General features: G+C 43.7%; 2 protein-coding genes across 11 annotated transcripts in view; one reads left to right on the top strand and one right to left on the bottom strand.

Annotated features, from left to right (window-relative positions):
- LOC122682154 (ninein-like protein) overlaps positions 1-26,494 on the bottom strand; it is a 705,741-nt gene that overhangs the window by 215,522 nt on the left and 463,725 nt on the right. The gene's annotated exons all lie outside the window — the stretch shown is intronic.
- LOC122682160 (ankyrin repeat domain-containing protein 26-like) overlaps positions 1-26,494 on the top strand; it is a 371,465-nt gene that overhangs the window by 264,941 nt on the left and 80,030 nt on the right. The window contains exons 21-26 of one of the 3 annotated variants that reach the window (XM_043884975.1): positions 13,479-13,769; positions 14,347-14,561; positions 15,787-15,873; positions 18,077-18,156; positions 18,701-18,746; positions 19,881-20,092. The exons of the other annotated variants lie outside the window; for them this stretch is intronic. Of the exons in view, the coding sequence (XP_043740910.1) occupies positions 13,479-13,769; positions 14,347-14,561; positions 15,787-15,873; positions 18,077-18,156; positions 18,701-18,732 (705 nt within the window). The 3' untranslated portion in view covers positions 18,733-18,746; positions 19,881-20,092. Of the gene's footprint in view, positions 1-13,478; positions 13,770-14,346; positions 14,562-15,786; positions 15,874-18,076; positions 18,157-18,700; positions 18,747-19,880; positions 20,093-26,494 lie in introns of those variants that run through there. 3 annotated transcript variants of the gene reach the window in all.

Genomic DNA, 26,494 nt, shown 5'->3' with positions numbered 1-26,494 from the left:
GGGTTCTCAAGGCAAGAATACTGAAGTGTTTGCCATTCCCTTCTCCAGTAGACCACATTCTGTCAGACCTCTCCACCATGACCCGTCTGTCTTGGGAGGCCCCATGTGGCATGGCTTAGTTTTATTGAGTTAGACAAGGCTGTGGTCCATGTGATCAAATTGGCTAGTTTTCTGTGATTATGGTTTCAGTGTGTTGGCCCTCTGATGCCCTCTCGCAATACCTACTGTCTTACTTGGGTTTTTTGTACCTTGGACGTGCGGTATCTCTTCATGGCTGCTCCAACAAAGTGCAGCCGCTGCTCCTTACCTTGGACGAGGAGTATCTCCTCATGGCTGCCCCTCCTGACCTTGAACGTGGAGTAGCTCGTCTCGGCCCTTCTGTGCCGACGCAGCTGCCGCTCCTTGGACGTGGGGTTTCTCCTCTCAGTCGCCTTCCCTGACCTCGGACTTGAGGTAGCTCCTGTTAGTCAGCAAACACAAGACCGGGAGCTGACTGTGGGTCAGATCATGAACTCCTTATTGCCAAATTCAGACTTAAATTGAAGAAAGTTGGGAAAAGCACTAGACCATTCAGGTATGATCTAAATCATATTTCTTAGGATTATACAGTGGAAGTGAGAAATAGATTTAAGGGACTTGGTCTGATAGACAGAGTGCCTGATGAACTATGGATGGAGGTTCATGACATTGTACAGGAGACAGGGATCAAGACCATCCCCATAGGAAAGAAATGCAAGAAAGCAAAATGGCTGTCTGAGGAGGCCTTACAAATAGCTGTGAAAAGAAGAGAAGTGAAAAGCAAAGGAGAAAAGGAAAGATATTCGCATTTGAATGCGGAGTTCTAAAGAATAGCAAGGAGAGATAAGAAAGCTTTCCTCAGCTATCAATGCAAAGAAATAGAGGAAAACAACAGAATGGAAAAGACTTGAGATCTCTTCAAGAAAATTAGAGATACCAAGGGAACATTTCATGCAAAGATGGATTCGATAAATGGTATGGTCCGAACAGAAGCAGAAGATATTAAGAAGAGGTGGCAAGAATACACAGAAGGACTGTACAAAAAAGACCTTCACGACCCAGATAATCACGATGGTGTGATCTCTCACCTAGAGCCAGACATCCTGGAGTGTGAAGTCAGGTGGGCCTTAGAAAGCATCACTATGAACAAAGCTAGTGGAGGTGATGGAATTCCAGTTGAGCTATTTCAAATCCTGAAAGATGGTGCTGTGAAAGTGCTGCACCCAATATGCGCGCAAATTTGGAAGACTCAGCAGTGGCCACAGGACTGGAAAAGGTCCCCAAGCAAGGCAATGCCAGAGAATGTTCAAACTACTACACAATTGCACTCATCTCACACACTAGTAAAGTAACGCTCAAAATTCTCAAAGCCGGGCTTCAGCAATACGTGAACTGTGAACTTCCAGATGTTCAAACTAGTTTTGGAAAAGGCAGAGGAACCAAAGATCAAGTTGCGAACATCTGCTGGCTCATAGAAAAAGCAAGAGTTCCAGAAAAACATCTATTTCTGCTTTATTGACTATGCCAAAGCCTTTGACTGTGTGGATCACAATCAACTGTGGAAATTCTGAAAGAGACGGGAATAGCAGACCATCTGCCCTGCCTCGTGAGAAACCTATATGCAGGTCAGGAAGCAATAGTTAGAACTGGATATGTACCAACAGACTGGTTCCAGACAGGAACAGGAGTACGTCAAGGCTGTATATTGTCACCCTGCTTATTTAACGTATATGCAGAGTACATCATGAGAAACGCTGGGCTGGAAGAAGCACAAGCTGGAATGCCGGGAGAAATATCAATAACCTCAGATATACAGATGACACCACCCTTATGGCAGAAAGTGAAGAGGAACTAAAAAGCCTGTTGATGAAAGTGAAAGAGAAGAATGAAAAAGTTGGCTTAAAGCTCAACATTCAGAAAACTAAGGTAATGGCATCTTGTCCCATGACTTCATGGGAAATAGATGGGGAAACAGTGGAAACAGTGGCTGACTTTATTTTTTTGGGTTCCAAAATCACTGCAGATGGTGACTGCAGCCATGAAATTAAATGACATTCACTGCTTGGAAGGAAAGTTATGATCAGCATAGATAGCATATTAAAATCAGAGACATTACTTTGCCAACAGAGGTCCAGCTAGTCAAGGCTATGGCTTTTCCAGTGGTCATGTATGGATGTTGGACTGTGAAGTTGGCCTGTGAAGAAAGCTGAGCGCCAAAGAATTGATGGTTTTGAACTGTGGTGTTGGAGTAGACTCTTGAGAGTCCCTTGGACTGCAAGGAGATCGAACCAGTTCATCCTAAAGGCGGTCAGTCCTGGGGGTTTCTTGGAAGGACTGATGCTGAAGCTGAAACTCCAGTACTTCGGCCACCTCATGTGAAGAGTTGACTCTTTGAAAAAGACCCTGATGCTGGGAGGGATTGGGGGCAGGAGGAGGAGGGGATGACAGAGGATGAGATGGTTGGATGGCATCGCCGACTCAATGGACATGAGTTTGAGTAAACTCTGGGAGTTGGTGATGGACAGGGAGGCCTGGCGTGCTGCGATTCATGGGTTCTCAGAGACTTGGACATGGCTGAGCGACTAAAGTGTTGCCTGTCCTGCGGGATCAGAAATGATAGGTTTACATTACACTGTGAGTTTGGATCAGAATGTGCTCTTGAGCCAATGCATGTTCCCTGCTTCTTCCCAGCCTTAGCCACTAGCTGGGAAGAGAAAAACACTCATTGCTCTTTCCTGGGAGCCAGGCTGAGGCAGGTTGAACATGCGCTCCAGCTGTTCTCCACACCCAGGTTACATTTAATCACAGCGCAGTGTCCGCCGCACAGACACAGGGCAGGAGTCCCCTCACCGTGGGGAAGTGACCACAGCCCGTGACCGCATGCACGCCAACCCGCCCCCTCCCCACCTGTGGGGACAGACCCGTGACTCAGGGTCTTGCGCTCTTTTTCCCTCCAGTGAGGGTCCAGCTCGTGGCCTCACCACGTGATGTTTGTACCCTGGTAATGTCCCTGGCAGCTTTCTCTGAACCTTACCACCTGGCACCCGGGACCTGAAGTGCTGAGGGCTCTCCCCCTTCACTGTAGGCGAGCCGTTTGATTTCATCTCCTCTCGAGTCCGTGGCAGAGAGGAGAACAGTTCCACAGAGTGAGGGAGCAGAATCTAGGCTGCGGCGAGGAGGAGAGCGTGGGGCTGGGCAGCTCCTTCAGGGTGTTTGGTTCTGGGTTGAGCACCGTTCAGGCTGCAGGGGAAGGGGGCAGCATAGTTGAGGGAGAGGGTTTTTTTTTCTTTAATATATTTTGAAGTGAAGGATAATTGCTTTACAGTGTTGTGTTAGTTTCTGCCAAACATCAGCGTGAATCCGTCGCAGGACAGAGGGCTTCTTTGTCTTTAAAGATGGCAGCCATCTTGTTCAAAGCCTCTTGGTCCCTGCTTTTCCTACTGTCAGACGCTGTTTTCCCAAGCAAGACTAGATACCCTGTTAGCTCAGTTGGTAAAGAATCCACATGCAATGCAGGAGACCCTGGTTTGATTCCTGGGTCAGGAAGATCCACTGGAGAAGGGATCAGCTACCCACTCCAGTATTCTTGGGATTCCTTGGTGCTTAGGAATTCCTTGGTGCTTTCCTCTGGTAAAGAATCTGCGTGCATTGCGAGAGACCTAGGTTCTATCTCTGGATTGGGAAGGCCCCCTGGTGAAGGGAATGGCTACCCACTCCAATATTCTGGCCTAGAGAATTCCATGGACTGTATAATCCATGGCATAGCAAAGAGTCAGATACGACTGAGTGACCATCACTTTCACTTCTCATGCTTTTTATAAATGGCCTTTATTGTATTGAGTAAATTTCTATTTTATTGAAAATTTTTTTACCATAAATGGATTTTGAATTTTGTCAAGTGTTTTTATGCATACTCTTACTTTTAGTTCTTACTTGAATGTTGGTAGAATTGAGCTTTGAATCCGTTTGATCGTAAACTTTTAACTTTGGGGAGTTTTTTTTTTTTTTTAATTAATATTTGAATCTCCTTATTTATTACTGGAGTTTTGAGTTTTTCTACTTTTGTATTTTTTCTTGTTTTAGTCTTGACAGCATGTATGTTTCTCAGAATTTATCTATTTCTTCTAAGTTTTCCAGTTTGTAATTGTTCATCAATAATAATAGTCCCTCATGATTATGCTTCTTTACTTCTGAGGTATCTGTTGTAATGTCGCTTTCCTTTCTGTGTTTATTTCAGTTTCCTCTCATTTCCTCTTACCTTAGGTAGGCTTTATTGATAATATTTGTTTCTTTCAAAAAATGCACTTCCAGTTCTTGCACGTGCACCCTGGGCATTCTGGCACACAGGCAATGTGTTTAGAGGTGAACACATTGCTTAGCAACGTGTTGCTTAGCAACGATCGTTGCTTAGCAACGATCATTCTGGGATGTAAGATTCTAAACCGTTGAGCTTCCCAGCTGGGAGGTTGTGGCGGGCCGGCTCTGGCTTACCTCTAGTGCTCCTGTTGGGTTTAGGGGCCTGTGAAGAGCCGAGGGGGAGGTGAGGTGTGTTTGGAGTCTGTAGGCTCTGTGATGAAGAAGACTTTTGGCTTCAGGAGTAAGAAGGGCAGCTCGCCCTTCGGCTCCTCCATCAGCCCGGGGAGAGACGGCAGTCATAGAATCAACTTTCAGCCCGGGTACCGCATCCGAGACAAGGACCTCGGAAAGATCCACAGAGCTGCCAGCGTAGGCAACGTAGCTAAAGTGCAGCAGGTCCTGTTGCTCGGGAAGAGTGGCCTGAATGACAAGGACAAGATGAACAGGTAAGCAGGGAGGAAGGGCCTGGCAGGGGTCCCTCCTGTGAGTCTCCCCTCCAAGGCTGTTGGACACCTTCCTGGGATCCAGCGCCCCACAGACTTGATAGGCTGCAAAAGCCTTAGCTGGTTTCGGACCCGCTTATAATTCCCCTTATAGAGCACTTTACTGGCCGTTTTAAAGTTATTTAACTGAATGTCAGTAATCACAGAACTTAAATAAAACATGAATAGCAGGCACAGGCGCCCAGGCGGGGCTCAAGCCGGTCGTGTGGGCCCACCCTCGCCGGCATCTCCCCTTTAAGTGAACGCGAGGGCGGCTCGCTGAGACCCACGGAAGAGTTCAGTGGGTCTCCTGGTTAACTGGCCTGGGGGAGCCCCTAAGGCCGCAGTCGGGAGAGGCGGGGCGAGGGGCGGTATCAGAGAGGAGGGACGGGATGGGGAGGCCAGAGGGAACCTGAGTTGCAACTGAGAGGCGGGCCTGATGGTGAGGGCGGGGCTGTTTGTCAAGGGGGCGTGGTCAGCCCGGAGGCGGGGTTAGGGGTTGGAGCGTGACCAGATAGAGGACAGTGGCTGGAGAGGAGCGGCCACGGAGGGGAAAGAGGTGTGGCTAGAGTGTATCGGTGGAGGCGCGCAAGGGACCCATAGTCTATGGACGGGCTTGAATTATGGGGAGGGGCTTTAACAACGGCAGAAGAGCGGTGGAATTGAGGATGGGGTCCCGAAGAAAGGGTCCTGTGTGAAGGGGTGGGGGTGGGCCTGGCCTCCTTGAAGGCTTGATAATGTGTGACTGTCCTATTGTGTACTCTGTGACCCCCAAGCCCTGCATAACGCCCATTGGAGAGGGAATCTAGTGAAGAGCGGCAGTGTGTGGGTAATGAGGGGTGGACTGGCAGATGTGGTATGCCTGGTATTTACTGTAAATGGTGCTGACCTGGCCCTGGCCCAGCAGTGCACTGTGGGATCCACATCCAGGCTTCCCAGAAGAGACAGTGAAAGACCTCAGTTTCACAACCCATCCAGGAATGCACTCTGCTGTGTGTCTCTAAGGGAGAACTGTGCCCTCTCTGGGCCCATTTCCCTACGGTAAAGTGGGTAACATGGGTATATGGAAGGAATCTCTGATTGTGAACTGAGACCTGAAGCAACAGAGATGTGAGGGAATGCTGCAATGGGCAGTGTCTTGAGGCTGGTACAGACTGGCATTGAGCCCAGAACTGAGCCCAGGACTTGGAGAAGGGAAAGCAAATTTGCCCAGATGCTCCACAGCAGTGGCCCCAGGACTAAAGCGCTGGGCAGAACATGGTGAGAAGGGGTAGGAAGAGTTGTGGTAAGGGCAACAGGGAAAAGCATGACCATCACCACCATCCTTAGGCCCTGGGCCAAGTATTTTATGTGTGGTGTCTCATTTCATACTCCACACAGCTTGGGCAGTGACAGAGTAGGACACAAAGGTCCAGAGAAGTGAAGTGACTGCCTAATTCTACACAGCCAGTTCAGTGATGGGGCCTCGGCCTCGGGGGTGTCACCTTAGAGCCCATAAGCTGTCCTGTAGGCAGTGACCTCTATCCATGTTACCCTGTGCCTGCTACCCCTCAGCCTCAGCTTGGCTGCTATAAAAGGAGACCCACTGTGTGCTTGGCATCCAGTAGGATGCAGTCAGTGCTACTGCTCTGTCTCCATGACAGTGAAAGCCACTCACATTCAAGGAGGCTAGGTACCAGGCCCCGGGCAAATGACACAAGTATGAGTCCTCAGCAGCCTCAGAGATGGAGACCATTGCCCCATTTCAACAATGGCGAAACTGAGGGTTTGAAAGTTCAGGTCGTCTGTTCAAGGTTGAAAGGCTGAAGTGGTAGGACTGGGATGTAAGCCCATAGGTCCAAAGCCCGTGTCTTTAACCCCTACACCATTCTGCCTCTTGTGATGAAGAGGCTTTCTGCTCTATTTTCTTTAGCTTACTGTTAATAGAATTCCAGAATGATCCTATCTCCTGTAGCTCAGTCGGTAAAGAATTCACCTGTAATGTAGGAGACATGGGTTCAATTCCTGGGTTGGGAAGATCCCCTGGAGAACAGCTGCCCACTCCAGTATTCTGGCTTGGAGAATTCCATGGACCATAGAGTCCATGGAGTTGCAAAGATTCGGACACGACTGATCGACTTTCCCTTCATAGAAGCAGAGACTTTTAATAACCGTGAGATAAAAGTGCAACTCGGGATTTTTTTTTCTATTGTATTTTTAAAAAGACCTACCCCGTGTCCTGTGTCACATTCTAAGCCTTCAGATTTCAGACCTTTTGTGTTATTGTGATTTAAGTGTTCATCTTAGAGCCCCGTGTCAGTGTAAGCTAGTGGGGTTCAGGAAACAGTTGTGCATCTCCTGGAGCAGGTAGCATAGGTCTCGAGTGTAAGAACCGTGTTAATAGTTATTGAATGTGAATAAATGAAGAGACAAACCATATCCTATGTAATGTTACAGGTAATATAGTTCAGTTGTGTTATGTTGAGGAAGGGGGTCCTGCATAACAAGGAAATAAATAAGAAATATGTGAAAAGTGAAAGGTTACAGTATTTTTTTCACTGTCCACTGGTTGTGAGATGAGAAATTTAGGTGAAAATTTTTGACCTTTTTTGCCCCATCTTCTGTTCCATTAAATGTTTCTTTTCAAGCCATACATTCTCCTCAGAATTTTGATTACCAGTTCTTTTTCCCAGTGAATAGTCAGGAATATTTCTTAATCAATTTTTCTCTCTCTCAAGTAATACTTTACAACATTCAGGTAGTGACAGATGACCATGTGTGGCTAATCAAATGACACTTTTTACAGTGGCAATATTCAACTTTAATACGGTAGTATTTATAAGCAAAAGTTTTGGAGTAATACAGATCGCTATATTAGGGATATATTATGAACAAAAGCCTCTGTCTTAAGTATATGTTTTATAGACAACGTATGTTGATATTTTCATAAAATTTGCAGAACAGTATAGATGCGTAATTTATATATTAATAAAAGCATATAAAACAGAGGCTTTGTTCATAGTATATCCTTAAGAATACTGATGTATTACTGATCTATTGTATATACATTTTATTTGTGCGTGTTTTTCCACAAGCCTTATTATGCTTATTTTATTCCCTTAAGTTTGTACTTGACTAGGAATGTCTCTCTCTGCTTTCTTTTCCTCCCCCATTTTTTTTGCTTTTTTTTTACTGTTAACCTAATTTTTCCTTGCAGAATGCTTTCCTTCAGTGTCTATTCTTTAAGTCCATCTCTCTCTGCCTCTGTTGTGACCATGTTTGATCATGGCTTTCTGTTTAGTGTGTTTGTGGCTTTCATTCATGATCATTTCCCTACAGGTTTACTCTTGCTCTTTCTCCCTTTTTCTTCCAAGGAACTGAATTGAAACAGTCATTTGCTTTTAGCTGTTTAACAAACAGAATAGAAGTAGCTTCTCCTGTTTGTACTTGTAACCTATCTAAATGAGGTTCTACTAAAATCTAGACTTTCATATTTCCCTTCCCAAGTGATAATTCATGCATGTAGAAGTCATGCAAGCAAATTTCAGAATATAGCGATTAATTTAAATGTCTTAGTTTTTCAGTAGTGCTCTAAACTCCCAGGGATAATTTTTTTTTTTCTAGAACATTTTGGTAGAGAAAATAATCTGGTGGGTGTCATAGTATTTGTAGAGCAGTCAGTTGGGGTAAGGAGAGGAACATCTGGGGTTTCTGATGTCATCTGTCATAATGCTTACCCCATGAGAAGGTTCAGTTCAGTCTCTCAGTCGTATCTGACTCTTTGCGACCCCATGAATCGCAGCATGCCAGGCCTCCCTGTCCATCACCAGCTCCTGGAGTTTACTCAAATTCACGTCCATCGAGTCAGTGATGCCATCCAGCCATCTCATCTTCTGTCCTTCCCAGCATCAGGGTCTTTTCCAGTGAGTCAACTCTTCGCATGAGGTAGCCAAAGTATTGGAGTTTCAGCTTCAGCATCAGTCCTTCCAATGAACACCCAGGACTGTTCTCCTTTAGGATGGGCTGGTTGGATCTCCTTGCAGTCCAAGGGACTCTCAAGAGTCTTCTCCAACACCACAGTTCAAAAGCATCAATTTTTCGGTGCTCAGCTTTCTTCACAGTCCACCTCTCACATCCATACATGACCACTGGAGAAACCATAGCCTTGACTTAGATGGACCTTCTTGGTAAAGTAATGTCTCTGCTTTTATATATGCTATCTAGGTTGGCCATAACTTTCCTTCCAAGGAGTAAGCGTCTTTTCATTTCATGGCTGCAATCAGCATCTGCAGTGATTTTGGAGCCCCCCAAATATAAAGTCTGACACTTTCCACTGTTTCCCTGTCTATTTCCCATGAAGTGATGGGACCAGATGCCATGATCTTAGTTTTCTGAATGTTGAGCTTTAAGCCAATTTTTGCACTCTCCTCTTTCACTTTCATCAAGAGGCTTTTTAGTTCCTCCTCACTTTCTGTAAGAAGGGTGGTGTCATCTGCATATCTGAGGTTATTGATATTTCTTCCAGCAATCTTGAGTCCAGCTTGTTCCTCTTCCAGCCCAGCGTTTCTCATGATATACTCTGCATTTAAGTTAAATAAGCAGGGTGACAGTGTACAGTCTTGATGTACTCCTTTTCCTATTTGGAACCAGTCTGTTGTTCCATGTCCAGTTCTAACTGTTGCTTCCTGACCTGTGTATAGGTTTCTCAAGAGGTAGGTCAGGTGGTCTGGTATTCCCATCTCTTTCAGAATATTCCACAGTTTATTGTGATCCACACAGTCAAAGGCTTTGGCATAGTCAATAAAGCAGAAATAGATGTTTTTTCTGGAACTCTCTTGCTTTTTCTATGATCCAGCCGATGTTGGCAATTTGATCTCTGGTTCCTCTGCCTTTTCTAAAACCAGCTTGAACATCTGGAAGTTCACCGTTCACGTATTGCTGAAGCCTTGCTTGGAGAATTTTGAGCATTACTTTATTAGTGTGTGAGATGAGTGCAATTGTGCGGTTGTTTGAGCATTCTTTGGGATTGGAATGAAAACTGACCTTTTGCAGTCCTGTGGCCACTGCTGAGTTTTCCACATTTGCTGGCATATTGAGTGCGGCCCTTTCACAGCATCATCTTTTAGGTTTGAAAGAGCTCAACTGGAATTCCATTACCTTCACTATCTTTGCTCATTTCTTAAGGCCCACCTGACTTTGCACTCCAGAATGTCTGTCTCTAGGTGAGTGATCACACCATCATGGTTATCTGGGTCATGAAGATCTTTTTTGTACAGTTCTTTTGTGTTCTTGCCACCTCTTTTTAATATCTTCTGCTTTCTGTTAGGTTCATACCATTTCTGTCCTTAATTGGCCCATCTTCTCATGAAATGTTCCCTTGGTATCTCTAATTTACTTGACGAGATCTCCAGTCTTTCCCAGTCTGTTGTTTTCCTCTGTTTCTTTGCATTGATCCCTGAGGAAGGCTTTCTTATCTCTCCGTGCTGTCCTTTAGAACTCTTTAGCTGAAGTTGAGCAGTTCTATGATGACCCACAAGACCTTCTAGAACTAACGTGGGGAAAAAAAAGTGTACTTTTTATCATAGAGGACTGGAATGCAAAGTAGGAACTCAAGAGATATGTGGCATAACAGGCAAGTTTGGCCTTGGAGTACAAAATGAAGCAGGGCAAAGGCAAGCAGATTTTTGCCAAGAGAACACACTGGTCATAGCAAACACCCTCTTCCAATAACACAGTAGGTGAGTCTATACATGGACATCACCAGATGGTCAATTTTATGTGTAAAAACCTCTCTATTTAACAAATAAATGTTACCAGTTTAAATTCCAGAAAAATGATGAAATGATGAAAAATCATTTTAAGCTGTTTGAAGCAAAGTCATTCATTTTGAAATCTGTCCTTACTGATATCAGGTTTATAAACTCCGTTGACTACAAATGCTTATCCCTCGTGAACTCATGAAAGATAATATTATTTTTTTATTTCTGTGCTTGCAGTCTGAGCTCTGTGCTGTCCTTTTCATAAGAAATGCCCTCTGTCTGTAGGTGACTCATAGTTCCTGAGCCAGATTCCTCTTTATTGAACTTCTAAGAAAATCCCCAGGCCTCTTCTCATTTTGTATGTCTTGGTCTCTCGGTTGGACTTCCCTGGTGTCTCAGACAGTAAAGAATCTGCCTGCAATGCAGGAGACCCAGGTTTGATCCCTGGGTTGGGAAGAGCCCCCGGAGAAAGTGAAAGTGGAAGTCAGGTCTTCTGCATTGTGGGCAGATTCTTTACCAACTGAGCCACAAGGGAAGCCCAAGAATACTGGAGTGGGTAGCCTATCCCTTCTCCAGAGGATCTTCCCGACCCAGGGATCAAACCAGAATCTCCTGTACCGCAGGCAGATACTTTACCAACGGAGCTATCAGGGAAGCCCTATCCCCTGGAGAAGGAAATGGCAACCCACTCCAGTGTTCTTTCCCAGAGAATCCCATGGACAGAAGAGCCTGGTGGGCTTCAGTCTATGGGGCACAGAGGCAGACATGAGTGGGCGGCTCACACTTGGTCTCTGTTAGGTCAAACAAACAAGCAGTGTTTTTGCTGCCAAGGTTCTCTTTAAAGCTCTTAGTGTCCTGTGAATTTGATTGGGGTTCACGCCATTGGAAAAGCTACCCTCCAAAATCTTTTCTGAAGGAAGCCCTGCACCTTGGGCTTCCTGTGAAACTTTGCAGGATGACACTTTTAGCGTTCTTTTCCTCTTAAGATCCTTTAAGGAATCTGAGGCACCACCTTAAGTCTTTCCAGGGTCTTACACTTACAGTCTACAGGTTTTACCTTTAGACTGTGTTTTCCTGGCAGCACCCTAGATTTGATCTTAGCCCAGAAGCCATTTCTGTCCTTTAGCATCCTGTGACAATTGGACATGTGGAGATGCTGTAAAGGGGATACAGATATTGAACGCAGTGAGTCTTGGTTCCTTTATATTTAATAGCACTTTTAAATTGTTCTGATAGCTTATCCCTCTCATTGATTTACTTTCAGCTGCTTTAGAGCAAGAGTCTCCGCCTCCCATGTTTCAGTGTCCGTTTCTTCTCTTGCCTAGAAGCCATCATCGGCAGCATCTTCAAGGACCATCAGGCTTCTGTGTACAATGTGATGAAGCCCATTGGGTTTTCATTTCTTTCTCTGCATCCATTCAAGTGCAACCTACCTCCAGGTTCAAAGGCATTCTCACATGTTTCAGCTCTTTTTTAACAGCAGTACCTAACTTGGGGGCATCACCGACTCGACGGACACGAGTTGTGCAAGTTCTGGGAGTTGATGGTGGCCAGGGAAGCCTGGCGTGCTGCAGTCCATGGGGTCACAAAGAGTCAGACGTAACTGAGCGACTGAACTGAACTGAACCCCATGTTTAATATCAGTGTCTGTGCCAGTTATTTATTGGTAACAAACTGCATTAGAAACCACCTCAAAGCCCAGTGACTCAGAACAGCGTTTCCTTTGTTCACAAGTCTGCGCTGGCGCAAGGCTCAGTGAGTGAGCCCCGCTCATTTCTCCTCCAGTTGCATCAGCCGGGATGTCGTGAAGGTGGGGACCAGAGTCATCTGTTGGAGCTGGTGTTGGAGCTGGCTTTTGGAGGGGCCATTAGGTGGGGGCGGTCAGTGGGGACACTGACACGTGCTCTGTGTGTGGGCTGTGCTTCTTCACAGCGTGTTGACTGAGTGTGAGAGTTGGCTTCCCCACAGAGCAACATTCAGAAGCTATTTAGCTTTAAAACTCACACAGCAGTTTCCCCAGACTCTGTCCAGGAGGAATCAGTTACTAGGACTAACACATACTTAAGGAGAGGGAATTTCATGAGAAAAGTGTCAAAGAATTTGGAGACATGTTTGAAAACCACGAGCTCCAATCACGTCGACTTACCAAGTAATCATTCTGTCTAAAGGAAAGTTCTTTCCAATTCAGTGTCACTGATATTCCAGTAAATATTTTTTCTTTCTTTTGTTTGGTATGTCTCTTATTCTGTGGAAAGTAAGAAAGGGTTACAAGAATGAGGCATTTTTTTGTTGTTCAGAAAAATGTATGGATCATCTCACTAAACTCTTAGGAGATGGGATTTCTTTAACCTTTCTTTAACCTTGTGAATCATTTCTCTTTGGAATGCAGTTCAAATTAGCAAAAACTGTTTGTAGTTCAGGAAAAGGCTTATTGGATTAGAATCCACATTTACAAGATTTAACCATTAGAGTCTAATTTTCACAATCTTCTTTTGGGAGACATTTACTAACTCGGCCCTAGATAACTCAATACAGGATACCTCAAACTTCTTTAAAAACCATGGGATAAGATGGGAGAAAGGGGTAAGAGACATTCTACTAGGAGGTGGCTTGCAGTCATTCTACAGAGGAAAGATAGAAAAGTATTACTGTAGAACAATAAAAGAGTGTAAAATCAAGTGCAAATGTTGTGAGACTAAGATGATAGTGAAGAGTATATTTTGTGACTCTTGGTGGTTTGAACTTCTTTCTTGATTCTCTGAGTTATTCCAGGCCCTACATTCTCCAATACAGATACCATGGTATATATTTGATCCTCGGTTTGAGCGAGGCTGTGCTCAGTCCACTTTCCTCAGAACTAAATGGTGTTGTTTTATTCTTGCAGACTGATCATCTTCCAGCAGAGCTGGAAGCTGCGTGTTCACAGTGTCTGCACCTGGATGCAACATATCAAGTTCTTCAACGGGAGTTGTTATCAATGAAAGGATGGCAAAGGAAGTGTGAGAAACTAGAGAAAGAGAACAAGAAGTTGGAGCAAGAAGTAGTGAAACTCAGAAGTCATATGGAACTGAAGATGATAGAACACCCTCAAGTTGAGCAGTATAAACGGGAGATTGAAGAAAGAGTGAGACGGGACCTCGTAGAGAAATGGAAAGAAGTCAACCTATTTTTGCAGGTTAATTTGTTGATCTGTCATGTGCTTGAATTCACCTCAGTGTAAATTACATTTTGGATGGATACAGCTTATGTGTTTCCTCTGCTTCCCTTAGAGCAGTGTGTTCTGTAGATTTCTGGAAGGAGGGGCACACTTGTTTCTCCTTGTAAATATTTCAGTTTCCATCACAGTTATCACTAAATTGATCTTTCAGAATGCTTCTCCCTAGAGAATCCTTTTACTTATAAGACCAATTGGTATACACAAGACTATGAGGGGGGAAAACAAATATGTGGTTTAGAACTGGTACCATCCTCTTGAATTATTCTTGTCTTGTTCAGTTTCTAAATTTTCACTTCATCCTCTTAGTCTTTGAATCATCCGGTTCCTTAAGTACTACTATAACATTGATTCCACGTTTATTTTATAATTCAGATTTAATTCATGTCACATTGACGATGATTATTTTAAAGTTCCTCTTTTCTTATTTTCACATTTAAAATCACTCTCTAAATTCCTGACTCAAAACTAAATGGAACAAATATCATTATTCAGGTTATAATCATTTAAAAAATGTATCTTTTTAAATTTGACTTAGACACGAGCAGCATGTCAAGAAATCTCAGAGCAGTTCCGAGAGGCGCATATTGCTTCCGTAAGAAGTCAGATGGAACTCAGAATTAAAGACTTGGAATCTGAACTATCCAGGACGGAAACTTTACAAGATTATAAGAAAGCAGAGATGGAAAAATATAAGAAACTCTACTTAGAGGAACTAAAAGTTAGAAAGTCATTGGAAAATGAACTAGACATGTAAGTCAAAACACAGAATCACAGAAGATAAATTTAGTCCATTAATTTGTCTCTGAAGCCTAGTTTTTATAGAGCCAGGTTCCTGAGATTAGTAGGAAGTGAAGCTAGCTAGTCAGTCACTGCTAGAGGGCATCCTAAGAAAAATGAGTTATAAGATATCCTTGTAAGTTTTCCTACACTAAGTAAAAGCATGCTTGTGAAATCGGGGAAGATTCACACAGGGGTGAAAGGCAGGGTAATTCCCAGAGTGGCTGACGCTGGCATGGTGACCTGAGTGAGGGTTTGTATGGAGGCTGGAAAGGGCAGATCCCACCTGCAGCCGAGTCCAGGCTTCCCCGCCTCTGAAAGCAGAGCACTCCTAGGACACCTTTCACAAGCCCAGAGAGCACAGCAAAGGAGCAGGGACCCGAGGACGCATTCCGCTAGTCGATGCCCAAAATAAGCATACTCAAGGGAAGCCCAGGTGCTCCCAGAGAGGGTTCAGGGCTGTGGGACTTGATGCTGGGGTGTGGGGTGTGGCTTCCGGGGAAGGAGGTCGCTGGGACCGGTCTCCCTGCTTGGGGAGCGCGATGCCTCTCATTGTAAAAACATACACTGAACGCTGTTTTGACTTTTTGCCTTTTGAAATGAAACCAAAAATTCTCTTCAGATTTTTTTCTTTGTTTTGATTATGAGATACAGGTGCTGATGTAGGCCCTTCGTAGAAATGAAGTAACATAAAATGAACTTTGGAAAAGCAGAGCATACTTGTCATTGTTCCTGGGGCTGTTTTAGCCCTTTTGTCACCCATTGCCCTCAAGGTTGTGGCTCTAGGTGATTCCTCAGAGCCAAGTGCTTAATTTCTCCACGGTCATGAGTGGAAGGTATATATAAGAATGGTGAAAGGAAACGCTTGAAAATGGATTTGTGGGATGGCGTGTTTCTTCATCCCTGTTTCCTGGGGGCAGGCGTGTCCCAGAGGCGGCAGGTGTCACTGTGAGCCCGCCTCCCTTTCTCTCTGACGCCCTTTCTCTCCTCTCCCAGCTGTGACTTGTTACCTGAGGAGCCCCAGGCAGACGTGAGCTTCTTTAGAACAAGGTCAGAGCTGTCACTGTTTACAGCAGGTCTGCTCTCTGCTTCCAGTGCTCACACAGGGTGATGGGGATTCCATTTATGTGCGGCAACTTACAAAATGCAAGTCACACAGGGAAACATGAATGAAATTGGTGTTTTCCATCTTCCCCAGGAATAATGAGAGGCTGGCAGAGATGAGCACCGAACTTGAGGTGGAGAAACAGCAGAAGAGATCTTTACTCAGCACTCTCAGCAGCAGGTCAGTCCTGGAGCCCTGTTCTGTTGGAAATTTCAATCCTACCTCAGGGTTCAATGCAAATCTTATTTCAGGAGCGAACGTAGGGTTTTCTACCTGAATTCCACGCCATTCAAATGGCAGCGTGGAGACTTTCTTGACCAAGGTTAGTTCTGTTCTATTTTTTTCACTGGGTTTCAGATTTCTGATATAAATGATCCTTATTTTTAATTTGGTGAACTTCTGAGTTGTTTTTTTGATTTATGCGTACTAAGTAAAACCATAATCAACTGTGATAATCAAGGAGACATTTAATGATTTTTTTGTGCTAGATCTCTTGTTTATAAGAGATACTTTTTAAATTCTTAAATTTGTTTAAAACCTGCATTGAAATTCTACTTTAGAAATGACATCTTACTGTCTAGTAACCGAAAGTGTACTTTCAGATGTTTGATTAACTTTTTAATTGATTTCACTTTGGCAGTGGTTCATAATCATTTCCAGGCTCTGCTGCTCCCACCACAGTTTTTCTACCCCTAACCATAAGTGACTGACTGGCATCTAAACACTAATGACATATGGATGTGTTTCATTTGAAGAAATCCTAGATAAGTCATTTTTATGAATTAACCAAACTTGTAATAATCAAAAGATTAATTTTGGGTTTTAGGTTAACATTTTTTGTTACTTTCTTATACAAGAGTACATCTTTAATTGCTATTTTACTGACAGAATTTTGATTTAAATGTCTAAAACATATCTTGCTGAGCAGTTGTAGAATGTTTCTAAGTTTGTAGTTAAATCAAATATTTAAAACTTGTAAATGAAGCTCACTTTTGTCTCTGTCGTGACTTCACCTGGATGAATGATGACTGAGATAGCAATGAAGGGGAGTCTTTAAACTGCAGCTAGTTTTCATTGTGTAATCATTGTGATTAAAATATCCATTTCAGTCAGTGCACACGAGTTTATGGTTTTTGATGGTGTTTCCATGATGTTGATGATGCAGAGAAAAGCAGCCCTTGTTAAATGCAATCTCAACCTGTTTTCTCATTTGGCTTCTTGCCATCACAGAAGAGCAATCTAAGGTTTCTTCGACAGCACTGGGGCTACGTTGGGTCGTAGTACTTGGGAGCCATGAACCTGGAGGGCGTGCTTTAGCTGTGCAGTCACAGCGGGCCTCCAAACACTTCATCCCAAGTCAGAGACCTGCCCACGCAGACACAGGCCTAAGAGGAGGAAGCAAAGGCTTTACCCCCATCCCAGGGGTGGGCTGCCTACCGCAGACCCAAGTTCACGGTGCTGTGGGCACATACATCTTTTCAAAGAAGAGATTGGGAACCAAGCAAGCACTTCTTAGTTCCTTCTCCCAAACTCACCCGTTAGGTAAATCTTGCTTCTCCTGAGGAGGGTAGCGGATGCTCCCCTTGAAACTTCAGGCTGAGGAAATGAAGTTCAACTGCAACTTCTGACCGGATTTAGATTATAGTTGAGTTTACACTCATGCTTTTTGTATATACCCACTAATGATGAGAGTCTGGATAGAAGTATGCTAAACAGTAAAGAGAGATCTGTTGTGTGTTTTAAATTTTGTCCTCAATAACCCAAAATGTGGATAATTCATTGCTGAGTCATTGTAGCAAGCCAGGTTTTATCTAGAGGAAGTGAACATCCTTTTAAGGTTGAATCTCTTCACTTTTGGCCCGCTTGATTCAGCTAAAGATTCTCTCCTTCAAGTTCCCTGCCCTCTGTTTAAAAACTATGTATGCTTTCTAAATTAACTATATTGACTGCCACAAATAGGAATTTGATATTGATTTATTCTTGTTCATGCATTTAAAACACATAATTTACCTAGAAAGTCATGTCACACCACAAGCACTATTCAGCTGTATAACAAAGTTTTACATGATCATTTTGTCTATGTTATATTTAAAAATCTATGTGTTTTTTTCTTAATCTGAGAATGTAGCTGGCCTAGGACTCTGGACTCAGTCAGAAGGACATGGCCTTTGTTACTTCTTTTGTAGAATTAGGAAGTTTGACTAAATCAATAACTCACATACCTTAAAAAAAGTCTGTTTTTTCACCAAAGAAAAGAACCTTTCTTTAAAAAAAAAAAAAAACTTCTGAAGGGAACCGTGTTACATAAAACGGAGACAAACATAGAGTCTTGTAGCTGAAGAGTGGCCAGAGGCCCTGCAGCTGTGACTTCTCTGTTCCTCAGCCCTGCAGTGACCCCTGTGGGACCTTCCCCGTCTATGGGACATAGTTTGGAAACTAACACTGACGAGAGAATCCCTCTCGGTAAATATTGTCAGAATTGAAACTTGCTGGTACACTGTTTCTTGTGTGTAAATTTTCTCAAGTTTCTGTCTTTTCGTTAAATAGAAAACCACAGATGTGCTCTCGTTCTTAATATTCGACTTCAGACTACTTCCTCCATTTGAACACGATCCTCACCTAGAAATCAAAATAAAAGTCTAAGAAGTACATATTAGGGAAGGAGCTGTTAGGGGAGAAGATAGTAATCTTGTGGGTCGTTCCTATGATTATGGGTCATTCCCTCATTCTTTCAAATTACGTGTACTCGATTACTGTTATTTATTGTACTTTTTGTCAGATTAATCTAAAAAGCATTCCATAAATATGCTCTGTTATCTGTAAGGAGAATAAGTAGGAATTCATTTTCTTTTATTTATGTGATTTTCTTTTTCTACTGAAGTAATCTTGAGGTTAGGTCTGGTCTCTAAAAGTATTATTTAAAAGTCACATTTAATAAGTTTGATGTCACTCCTATGATAGTATCTCTTGTTTGTCTTAAACATAAATAATATTTGACTTATTTCAGATGAGACGGGAGTTGGACAGGAGTATAACTAGAGAACTAAGGAAAGGTATGTTGCCAAAACGTACGAATTAAATTTGGACATTGATTTCTGAAATATACCGTAAGCAGTAAACGGGATCTCTTTCCATTGTTTGGATAACAGACACCATGTTAAATATTTTTTGTTACACATAGCTAATGAGAAATGTGAACACATGAGCGGTCATAGTGAAAAATATCCTTCTTCCTCATTGATTCATCATGTTCCATAGCTTGAAAAATAATCTCTAAAGGTCTATGTACTTCTTTCATTTCTGGCTATTTCCTTCTTCTACTGCCTCCATCCCTGTGGAACTGTCTGCCTGCACCTGACACTGTTCTCAGGAAACGTGGCGTTCACCCGCTTCTCAGGCGCTGGTAGCAGTTAAGGCTGGAAACCCAGACTCAAGCAGTCACGGGTGTGCAGCAGTCACTCGGTGGGTGACTAAAATTTCTCTGTCACTGACTTTGCCACCAGTTTATCTTTCACCCTCAGGAAAAGCTCCAAACACCCACAGCGGTTTGGGTCCTGCCAAAGTAGGCGGCCTTACCTCCTTACCACCCTCCTCTGCCCTCAGCTCTGCATCTAACCAGCCAGACTGTAGGATCCCACAGCTGCGCTTCCTCACCTCCGGTCTTTGTACGAGAGTCTCCCCTCCATCTCCTGTACTTTTTCCTGTCCTCCAGGTATCTGCTTCCACAGCACCTCCACCAGAAAGCTGGCAGTCCTGACACGAAGCTGGCTGTCCCTTCTGAGTGTCCCTGTGCCGTCTTTTATATCTGTTTTGTATTTATGAGTCTGTGTGGAAGTTGCCTGTTTGTCTGTTTTTCCAGTTGAGGGCATATCATTTTCCAGGGTGGACCTGGGTCGCCTTCATCTTATAATTGCAGTCCTTGTCCCAGCACCTTTGCACACAGTTACTTAGTGAACCAATGAAGAATGAGGAAACCAGAAATCTGCTACTCAGCCACATGTGCGACCATGAGCAGATTATAGAATTGTAATCTTGTATTTCACGTCATGCCATCTATAGATAGATTTCATTTTTTTGGAACACTAGGAAAGGTCTCAGATTTTTTCGTTCTCTCGTTGGTTTGTTGTAACTAATACTTAACTCAAGTATTTTAGGTAAAGAATATACTTCTTTCCTTTTCTTTCCAGTTGAGGCTGAATTGGCATCTGATGCCTTTCAAGTGTCTTCTCGAAGATCTTCAGATGGGTCAAATGTGTATGATGACCAACTTTTGAAAGCAAAAGCAGAGTATCAACAGATTTTGTTTGAAAAATATAGGATTTAGAAAGATAAATAGTAAACATTTCCCTACTGGACTGTTTCCATGACATTTCATTGTTTCCCATTAAAGATGATGAGAAAATCTTTTTGAAAAGAAAATATTTTTGTGTTACGTGTGTATGATGAAAATTTACATAGTATTTTAAGTGGTGTTTCTCTGCATCTAACTTACTTTTAAGCAGATTTAAAAACCAGCACTGTTGAGTTTTCCATATTCTAAGCGATAGTGTTAGTCACTCAATCGTGTCCAACTCTTTGCGACCCCATGCGCTGTAGCCCACCAATCTCCTCTGTCCATGGAATTCTCCAGGCAGGAATACTGGAGTGGGGAGCCATTCCCTTCTCCAGGGCATCTTCCAGACCCTGGGATCAAACTCGCGTCAGGTGCATTGCAGGTGGATTCTTTACCATTTGTGCCACCAGGGACGCCCTTTACAAACTCAGACTGAGCCCTAATACTCTGTTTAAACAGCACCCAAAGAGCCAGACTTGTCATTAATATTTAGTGGTGTTGATTGATAGCTTTTTGATATGTTCCACTTTTTACCACTATATATAGACCCAAAGATTTAGATACTGCTGTTATGGCTACCATCAATGTTTTGATGTGTTACAATTGTTAGTAGTGGCATAAAACTTACTATAAGTAACTTTAAAAAAAAAAAAAAAAAAACTTACTATAAGTAACTTTAAACACATATTCAAAAGTCCTTCCTCATGGAGAAATAAGGTTTGCCTGAGTTTTCGCCTTTTAAATGAATGAACTTTTATATATTACATTTTTATTTTTATTTAGAAGATAATATCTTTAGAATATTGTGATGGTTTCTGCCATACATTGACTTGAATTGGCCATAGGAATGCATATGTCCCCTCCCTCCCACCTCCCTCCCCGTTCCAGCCCTCTAGGTTGTCACAAAGCACCAGCTTTGGGTTCCCTGCATCATACAGCAAATTCCAAAAAGACACATGTACCTCAGTGTTCATTGCAACACTATTTACAATAGCTAGGACATGGAAGTAACCTAGATGACCGTCAACAGCGGAGTGGATAAAGAGCTGTGTATTATTCAGCTCTAAAAAGGAATGCATTTGAGTCCGTTTTAATTGACTGCTGATTTACTTTTGGAGACAGTGTTAAAATTAGAGAAAGTTCTTCGTTCCTCATGGCAGTGGCTTCTCCTGTTGCAGAGCCCCGGCTCGAGAGTGCAGGCTCAGCAGTTGTGGTGCTTGGGCTTAGTTGCTCCGCAGCCTGAGGGATCTGCCCAGACCAGGGATCGAGCCCCACGTCCCTTCCATTGGCAGCGGATTCTTAACCACTGGAACACCAGGGAGGTACACGTGTTCATTTTAAACCAGTGTCTGGGAATCCCCTGGTGGGCCAGTCATTAGGGATCTGGGCTTTCACTGCCAGGGGCCCGGGTTCAACCCTGGTTTGGAAATTAAGATTCCACAGTCTGCAAAAAAAAAAAAAAAAAGCAGTGCCTATAATTGTGTTGGTCATCTTACCGTTGAAGGAAGAGTATTCTGCCCCCCTCCCCGCCCCCGCCACAGACATAACTCAATAAAACTGGTCTCATGTTGAATGAGAAAATAAATCTAACCTGGGAAGATTCCTGAGTTGGTTCTTGAGCAGAAACAAATGAAGAACAACCTAAAACCCCTTCCTGCTGGCCCCAGGGAGCTTCGAGGTGAATCTGCCTCCTGTTACTTCCCCCCGAGCCTGTGTGGCCGGTGCTATCAGCAGAGCTGCTCCTGGGGCGAGGAGGGCTCTGCCTGACACACCCGCCCCACGCGGCTCGGTCACTTTCCCCTCTATTGACTTTTCTTTATGGACTTCAGATTCGGTTGTGGGAACTCCCCTCGTGGTCCAGTGATTAAGACTCCATGCTTCCACTGCAGGGGGAGCTTGTTCCATCCCTGGCTGGTGAACTAAGATGCCACATGCCATTTGTGGTGTGGCCAGGAAAAAAAAAAAAGAAAGAAACTGGGTGTGATTTTGATCGCTCATGTCATAGCCCCTCTTGATGTCACATGGAATTGTATTCGAGGGCTAGGTAAGCAAAAGGCACATTCGTGAAAATCACCACTGGTTAAACAGCATACACAGGTTACTTGATTTCCTTGATTTTTTTCCCCCCTGGCCCTTCGTCCTTTTGTGAGCTGTGATGGGAGAGGACACAGAAACACAGTCAAATGGTATCAGATAAAACAGCAGCACACTCAGCCATCAGATTCCCTCCTGTTCTTTTTTTTTTTTTTTGGGAAATGCTACACAGCTTTTGGGATTTTAGTTCCCCAACCAGGAATTGAACCTGGGATCTTGGCTATGAAAGTGCAGAGTCCTAGCCACTGAACCAACAGAGAATTCCCAAATCGCCTCCTGTTTGATGGCTCAAAAGAAAGCTGATAAGTATTATCAAAGACACAAAACACATGAGATTGGATCAACAAAATGGCCATTTCATTCTGCTCCCATGTAGTCAAGTTTTTTTTGTTTGTTTTTTTTTTAATATTATTTATTTAGCTGCACCAGTGTTCCCTGCGACATGTGAGATCTTTAGTTGGGGCATTTGAACTCTTAGCTGTGGCATGTGAGATCTAGTTCCCTGACCAGCAGTGGGGCTGGGTCCCCTGCATTGGGAGCTTGGAGTCTTAGCCACTGGACTACCAGGGAAGTTCCTCAACAAGTATCTTTGAGCACTTATTATGTGCTAGGCAACATCTAGAAGCTAGGAATGTAAAATGAGCATTACAATATCTCTGTGAAATGAAAGCTTTGCAAGAATATTCTTTCTAGTATTGATCCACATGGTATAAGTCTGGATGCAGCCTTTTCAATATGAGATTAGTTAACTTCCATATAGTCAAAGCAGTGGCTTTTGCAGCAGTCATGTATGGATGTGAGAGTTGGATCATAAAGAAGACTGAGTGCCAAAGAATTGATGCTTTTGAATTGTGGTGCTGAGGAAGATTTTTGAGTCAAAAGGAGATCAAACCAGTCAATCCTAAAGGCAATCAACCTGGAATATTCATTGGAAGGACTGGTGCTGAAGCTGAAGGTCCAGTACTCTGGTCACTGATGAGAAGAGCCAACTCATTGGAAAAGACTCTGATGCTGGGAAAGATTCAGGGTAGGGAGGGGAAGGGGACAACAGAGAATGAGATGGTTGGATGGCATCACCAACATGACATGAACTTGGGCAAACTCTGGGAGATGGTGAGGGACAGGGGAAGCCTGGTGTGTTGCAGTCCATGGGGTTGCCAAAAGTTGGACATGACTTGTGACTGAAGAAGAATAAATTTATAGAACCACCTGATGAAATTGATGCACCATCATAAAAAAGAAGAAGTTTCAGACATTGTCATACTAGCAGTTTAGCAAATTCACGCCCACCTTCCAGTGAGGGCTACTAGAATGGTCAGTCCATACAGCACAAGGAAGAGTAGTCCCCTCTCGCCACAAATAGAGAAAGCCTGCATGCAGCAACGAAGACCCAGCAGAGCCAAAAATAAAAAAAAAAAAATTTTTTGAAGAAAGGTGAAAGAATGTCTCCTTGAGAAGGTGAATTCTGCTCAGTTTTGAAGGATATAGAGACCAACACATCCAATAGACATTTGTTGAGTATTTACAATGTGTCAGCCGTGAGACCACATGCTAGTTGGGGAGCCAGAAGATAAACACACATGTAAGTAGTCCACCTTCAAGTCTGATAGTGTATAACCCAGGCAGAGACGTTCCACAGCCAACAGCTGCATTTAGTGCTCAGAGGCAGCAATAGAAATGTGCTCATTCAAGTTCTGTGCCAGGTGTGGGACCTACAGCGCCAGGCCTGCTTCTCTAGCACATACTGGTGACATTTTGACCTACAAGTATCTCCTGCGTTGATTTCTTTCTGTGTGACGTCAGGTGAAGCACAGGCAGAGAAAAGAGTTGGAAAGTGGGCAGCTCAGTGAACGTCCGTTGCAAGCACACCTGGGCCCCCAGCATCCAGCATCCCTCCTCAGGTGCCCCTGGGGTCCCTCTGGCTCCCACAGTTGCCACTGTCTTGATGAGAACAGCAGAGATTTGTTTCCCTGTTTCTGAACTTCATACAGGTGGACATATATACAGCACATGCTCAGTGCATACTCTGGTTCTTTTACTCAGTATCATGTCTGCAGTCTGTATTCAGAGAGTGTAGGTCGGTGTCCATGTATTGTCTCAGTGTTTTTTGTTTCCCCTGTTGTCGTCTTTCATTGTCTGACTGAGTCAGTTTATTTACCCATTTGCTTTTAAGTACATCTGGATCATTTCCAATATTCTTTTAATAAATTATGTTTTTGCTGAAGAAAGAATCAAAGTGAAACTCACACTAAAAGAGCTTAGCACCAGCATACTTAAGCAAAACGTAAGTCTCAAAGATCTATTTCAGATAGATGGAAAACTATCCCAGGCAGAAGGTCGGAAACGAAGGAAGAAGTGAAAAACAAAGTGGCAAATATTTGAATAATTCAAATGACATTGGCTATATAAAACAAAAATATCTTGTAAGGTGTTAAAATAAATGATAAGCAAGGCACAAATTATCAGACAGGCTTTGTGTTGTCCCTGAAGAGGGTAAAACTGGTTGACGTGAAACTTTTAAGCTCCATAAGAAAGCTAGTCTCGAGGGTAAAAAGCATTAGTGAACGGAAGAGGGTCAGCATTGTATAGTGACAAAAGATTCAATTTACCAAGAGGATATAAATGTATACTCTGTGACCCAGCAATCCCATTCTTAGGTGCGTATACTCCAGAGAATCTCTTAGGACATATGTGTGAGTGTTCAGAGCTTTTTTTTTCCCCCAGTGTAGGGGCAGGGGATTTAATCAGGAAAGGAACCTTGGTGGAGGACTAGCCTAGGTGCTGGCATGTTCTCTTTCTTGGTGGGTAGTGAAGGCATGGATATTTCTTTATGTGCTAATGTTTGTGATCATCAGACACCTCTTTTCTGCACTGTTTTCTAACTATGTTATCTAATTTCCTTTTATGGAGTTGTTTTATTCTTCTTGCTCTTTTTTTTTTTTTTTGGTGTTTGTGTTTTTTTGGTGAAGGGCTTAATTGCCTCTCTATATCTTCAGGTTTTTAAAACCTTAAGTAAATATTTGAAAAAATAATGTCCTCAGTGCTGAAGGCAACATAAGATCTGAGAAAACGCCAAAGGCCAGTGTGTTATGTATGTGGCCTGTCGAAAGCAGTGTTGACCGCTTTTCTCAAATTCACAAGTCAACTTCGAGGAATTTACGGACGGTTTCATGGCTGTGTTGTCATCACAGGCTGGTCTTGCCTCCTCAGATAAAGACAGTGGGTCTATGGAGTCAGGGAAGAGGCCTTTGTGGTCTTCTTTTCGTCTCTTTCTGTGATTCTGTGACTTCTGGAATGTGATGTTGTACCTGAACAATGCAGCAGGTCTATGATCCCCCACTGCATGGACTGGGACCATGGACTGCAGCACCTGGGCTTTTTTCTTCTTTGGGCTCCTTATTTGTTAAATGGTTCTGTAAGGGGAAAACTCTCGTGTTTTCCTCTGCACTGCACAAAATCCTGTGAATACCCTGGCACTTCTGGTCACCAGATCTGTGTAATTTCCCCCGCACCAGGCCATTTGGCAACACCAGCTGGGTGTCCTGCAGTTCAACTCCATTCTGACACCATCCCCCTGGACACAGCTGCAGACCCCACAGGCTAAGACAGCAATGCCTTCAGACAACAATCTCAAGTCCAGCTTGTCACCTGTGCTTCTGACCCACGGGCTAAAGATCAGAGGTGCCCACGGCCTCCTCAGGTTCAGTTAATTTGCTAGAGGAGATCAGGGCAACCCATTAGTGGATCAGCGGTTTATTGCAAAGGATGTAACTCAGGGTGAGAGGTGCATGGGCTGTGGGAAGAGGCTCAGAGGCCCCACACCCTCTCCAGGGCTCACTCTTCCCCAGTCTCCCCGTGTTCACCAAGCCAGAAGGTCTCTGAATGCTGTCCTTTTGGGGTTTGTGGAGGCTTCATTACACAGTCATGACTGATCCAGTGATGGGGCATCAGTGATTGAATTCAACATCCAGCCTCTGACCTCCCTAGAGGTCAGGTAGGGCTGAAAGTACCAACCTCTAATCACATCGTTGGTTTCCCTGGCAACCAGCCCATCTCAAGGTGTGGTTCTCAAAGTCAGCTTATAAACCAAGCATAAACTTGGGTGTGGTTGCTCTCATCACTTAAGAAATTCGAGGGTTTTAGAAGTTGTGCAAGGGATGGGAGGAAGACCAAATTCATATTTATTATAAGTCACAATCTCACAAATGTCAAGTAATATCTAATGCTGTCCTTAGAGTGAACGGTGTAGACAAGATAAAGTGGGTGTGGAGAGGTGGAAGAATTTGATCATGCAAAGCTCAGTGCAGGTGTAAAGTGCTGGCCATGCTGGGAGGCTGGTGGAACAAGCAGGATGCCACCAGCTGAGGCAGCCCT

This window comes from Cervus elaphus, chromosome 23 (assembly GCF_910594005.1).
Source record: "Cervus elaphus chromosome 23, mCerEla1.1, whole genome shotgun sequence".
In the NCBI taxonomy this organism is placed as follows: Eukaryota; Metazoa; Chordata; class Mammalia; order Artiodactyla; family Cervidae; genus Cervus; species Cervus elaphus.
This window is presented reverse-complemented; position numbering and strand designations above follow the sequence as displayed.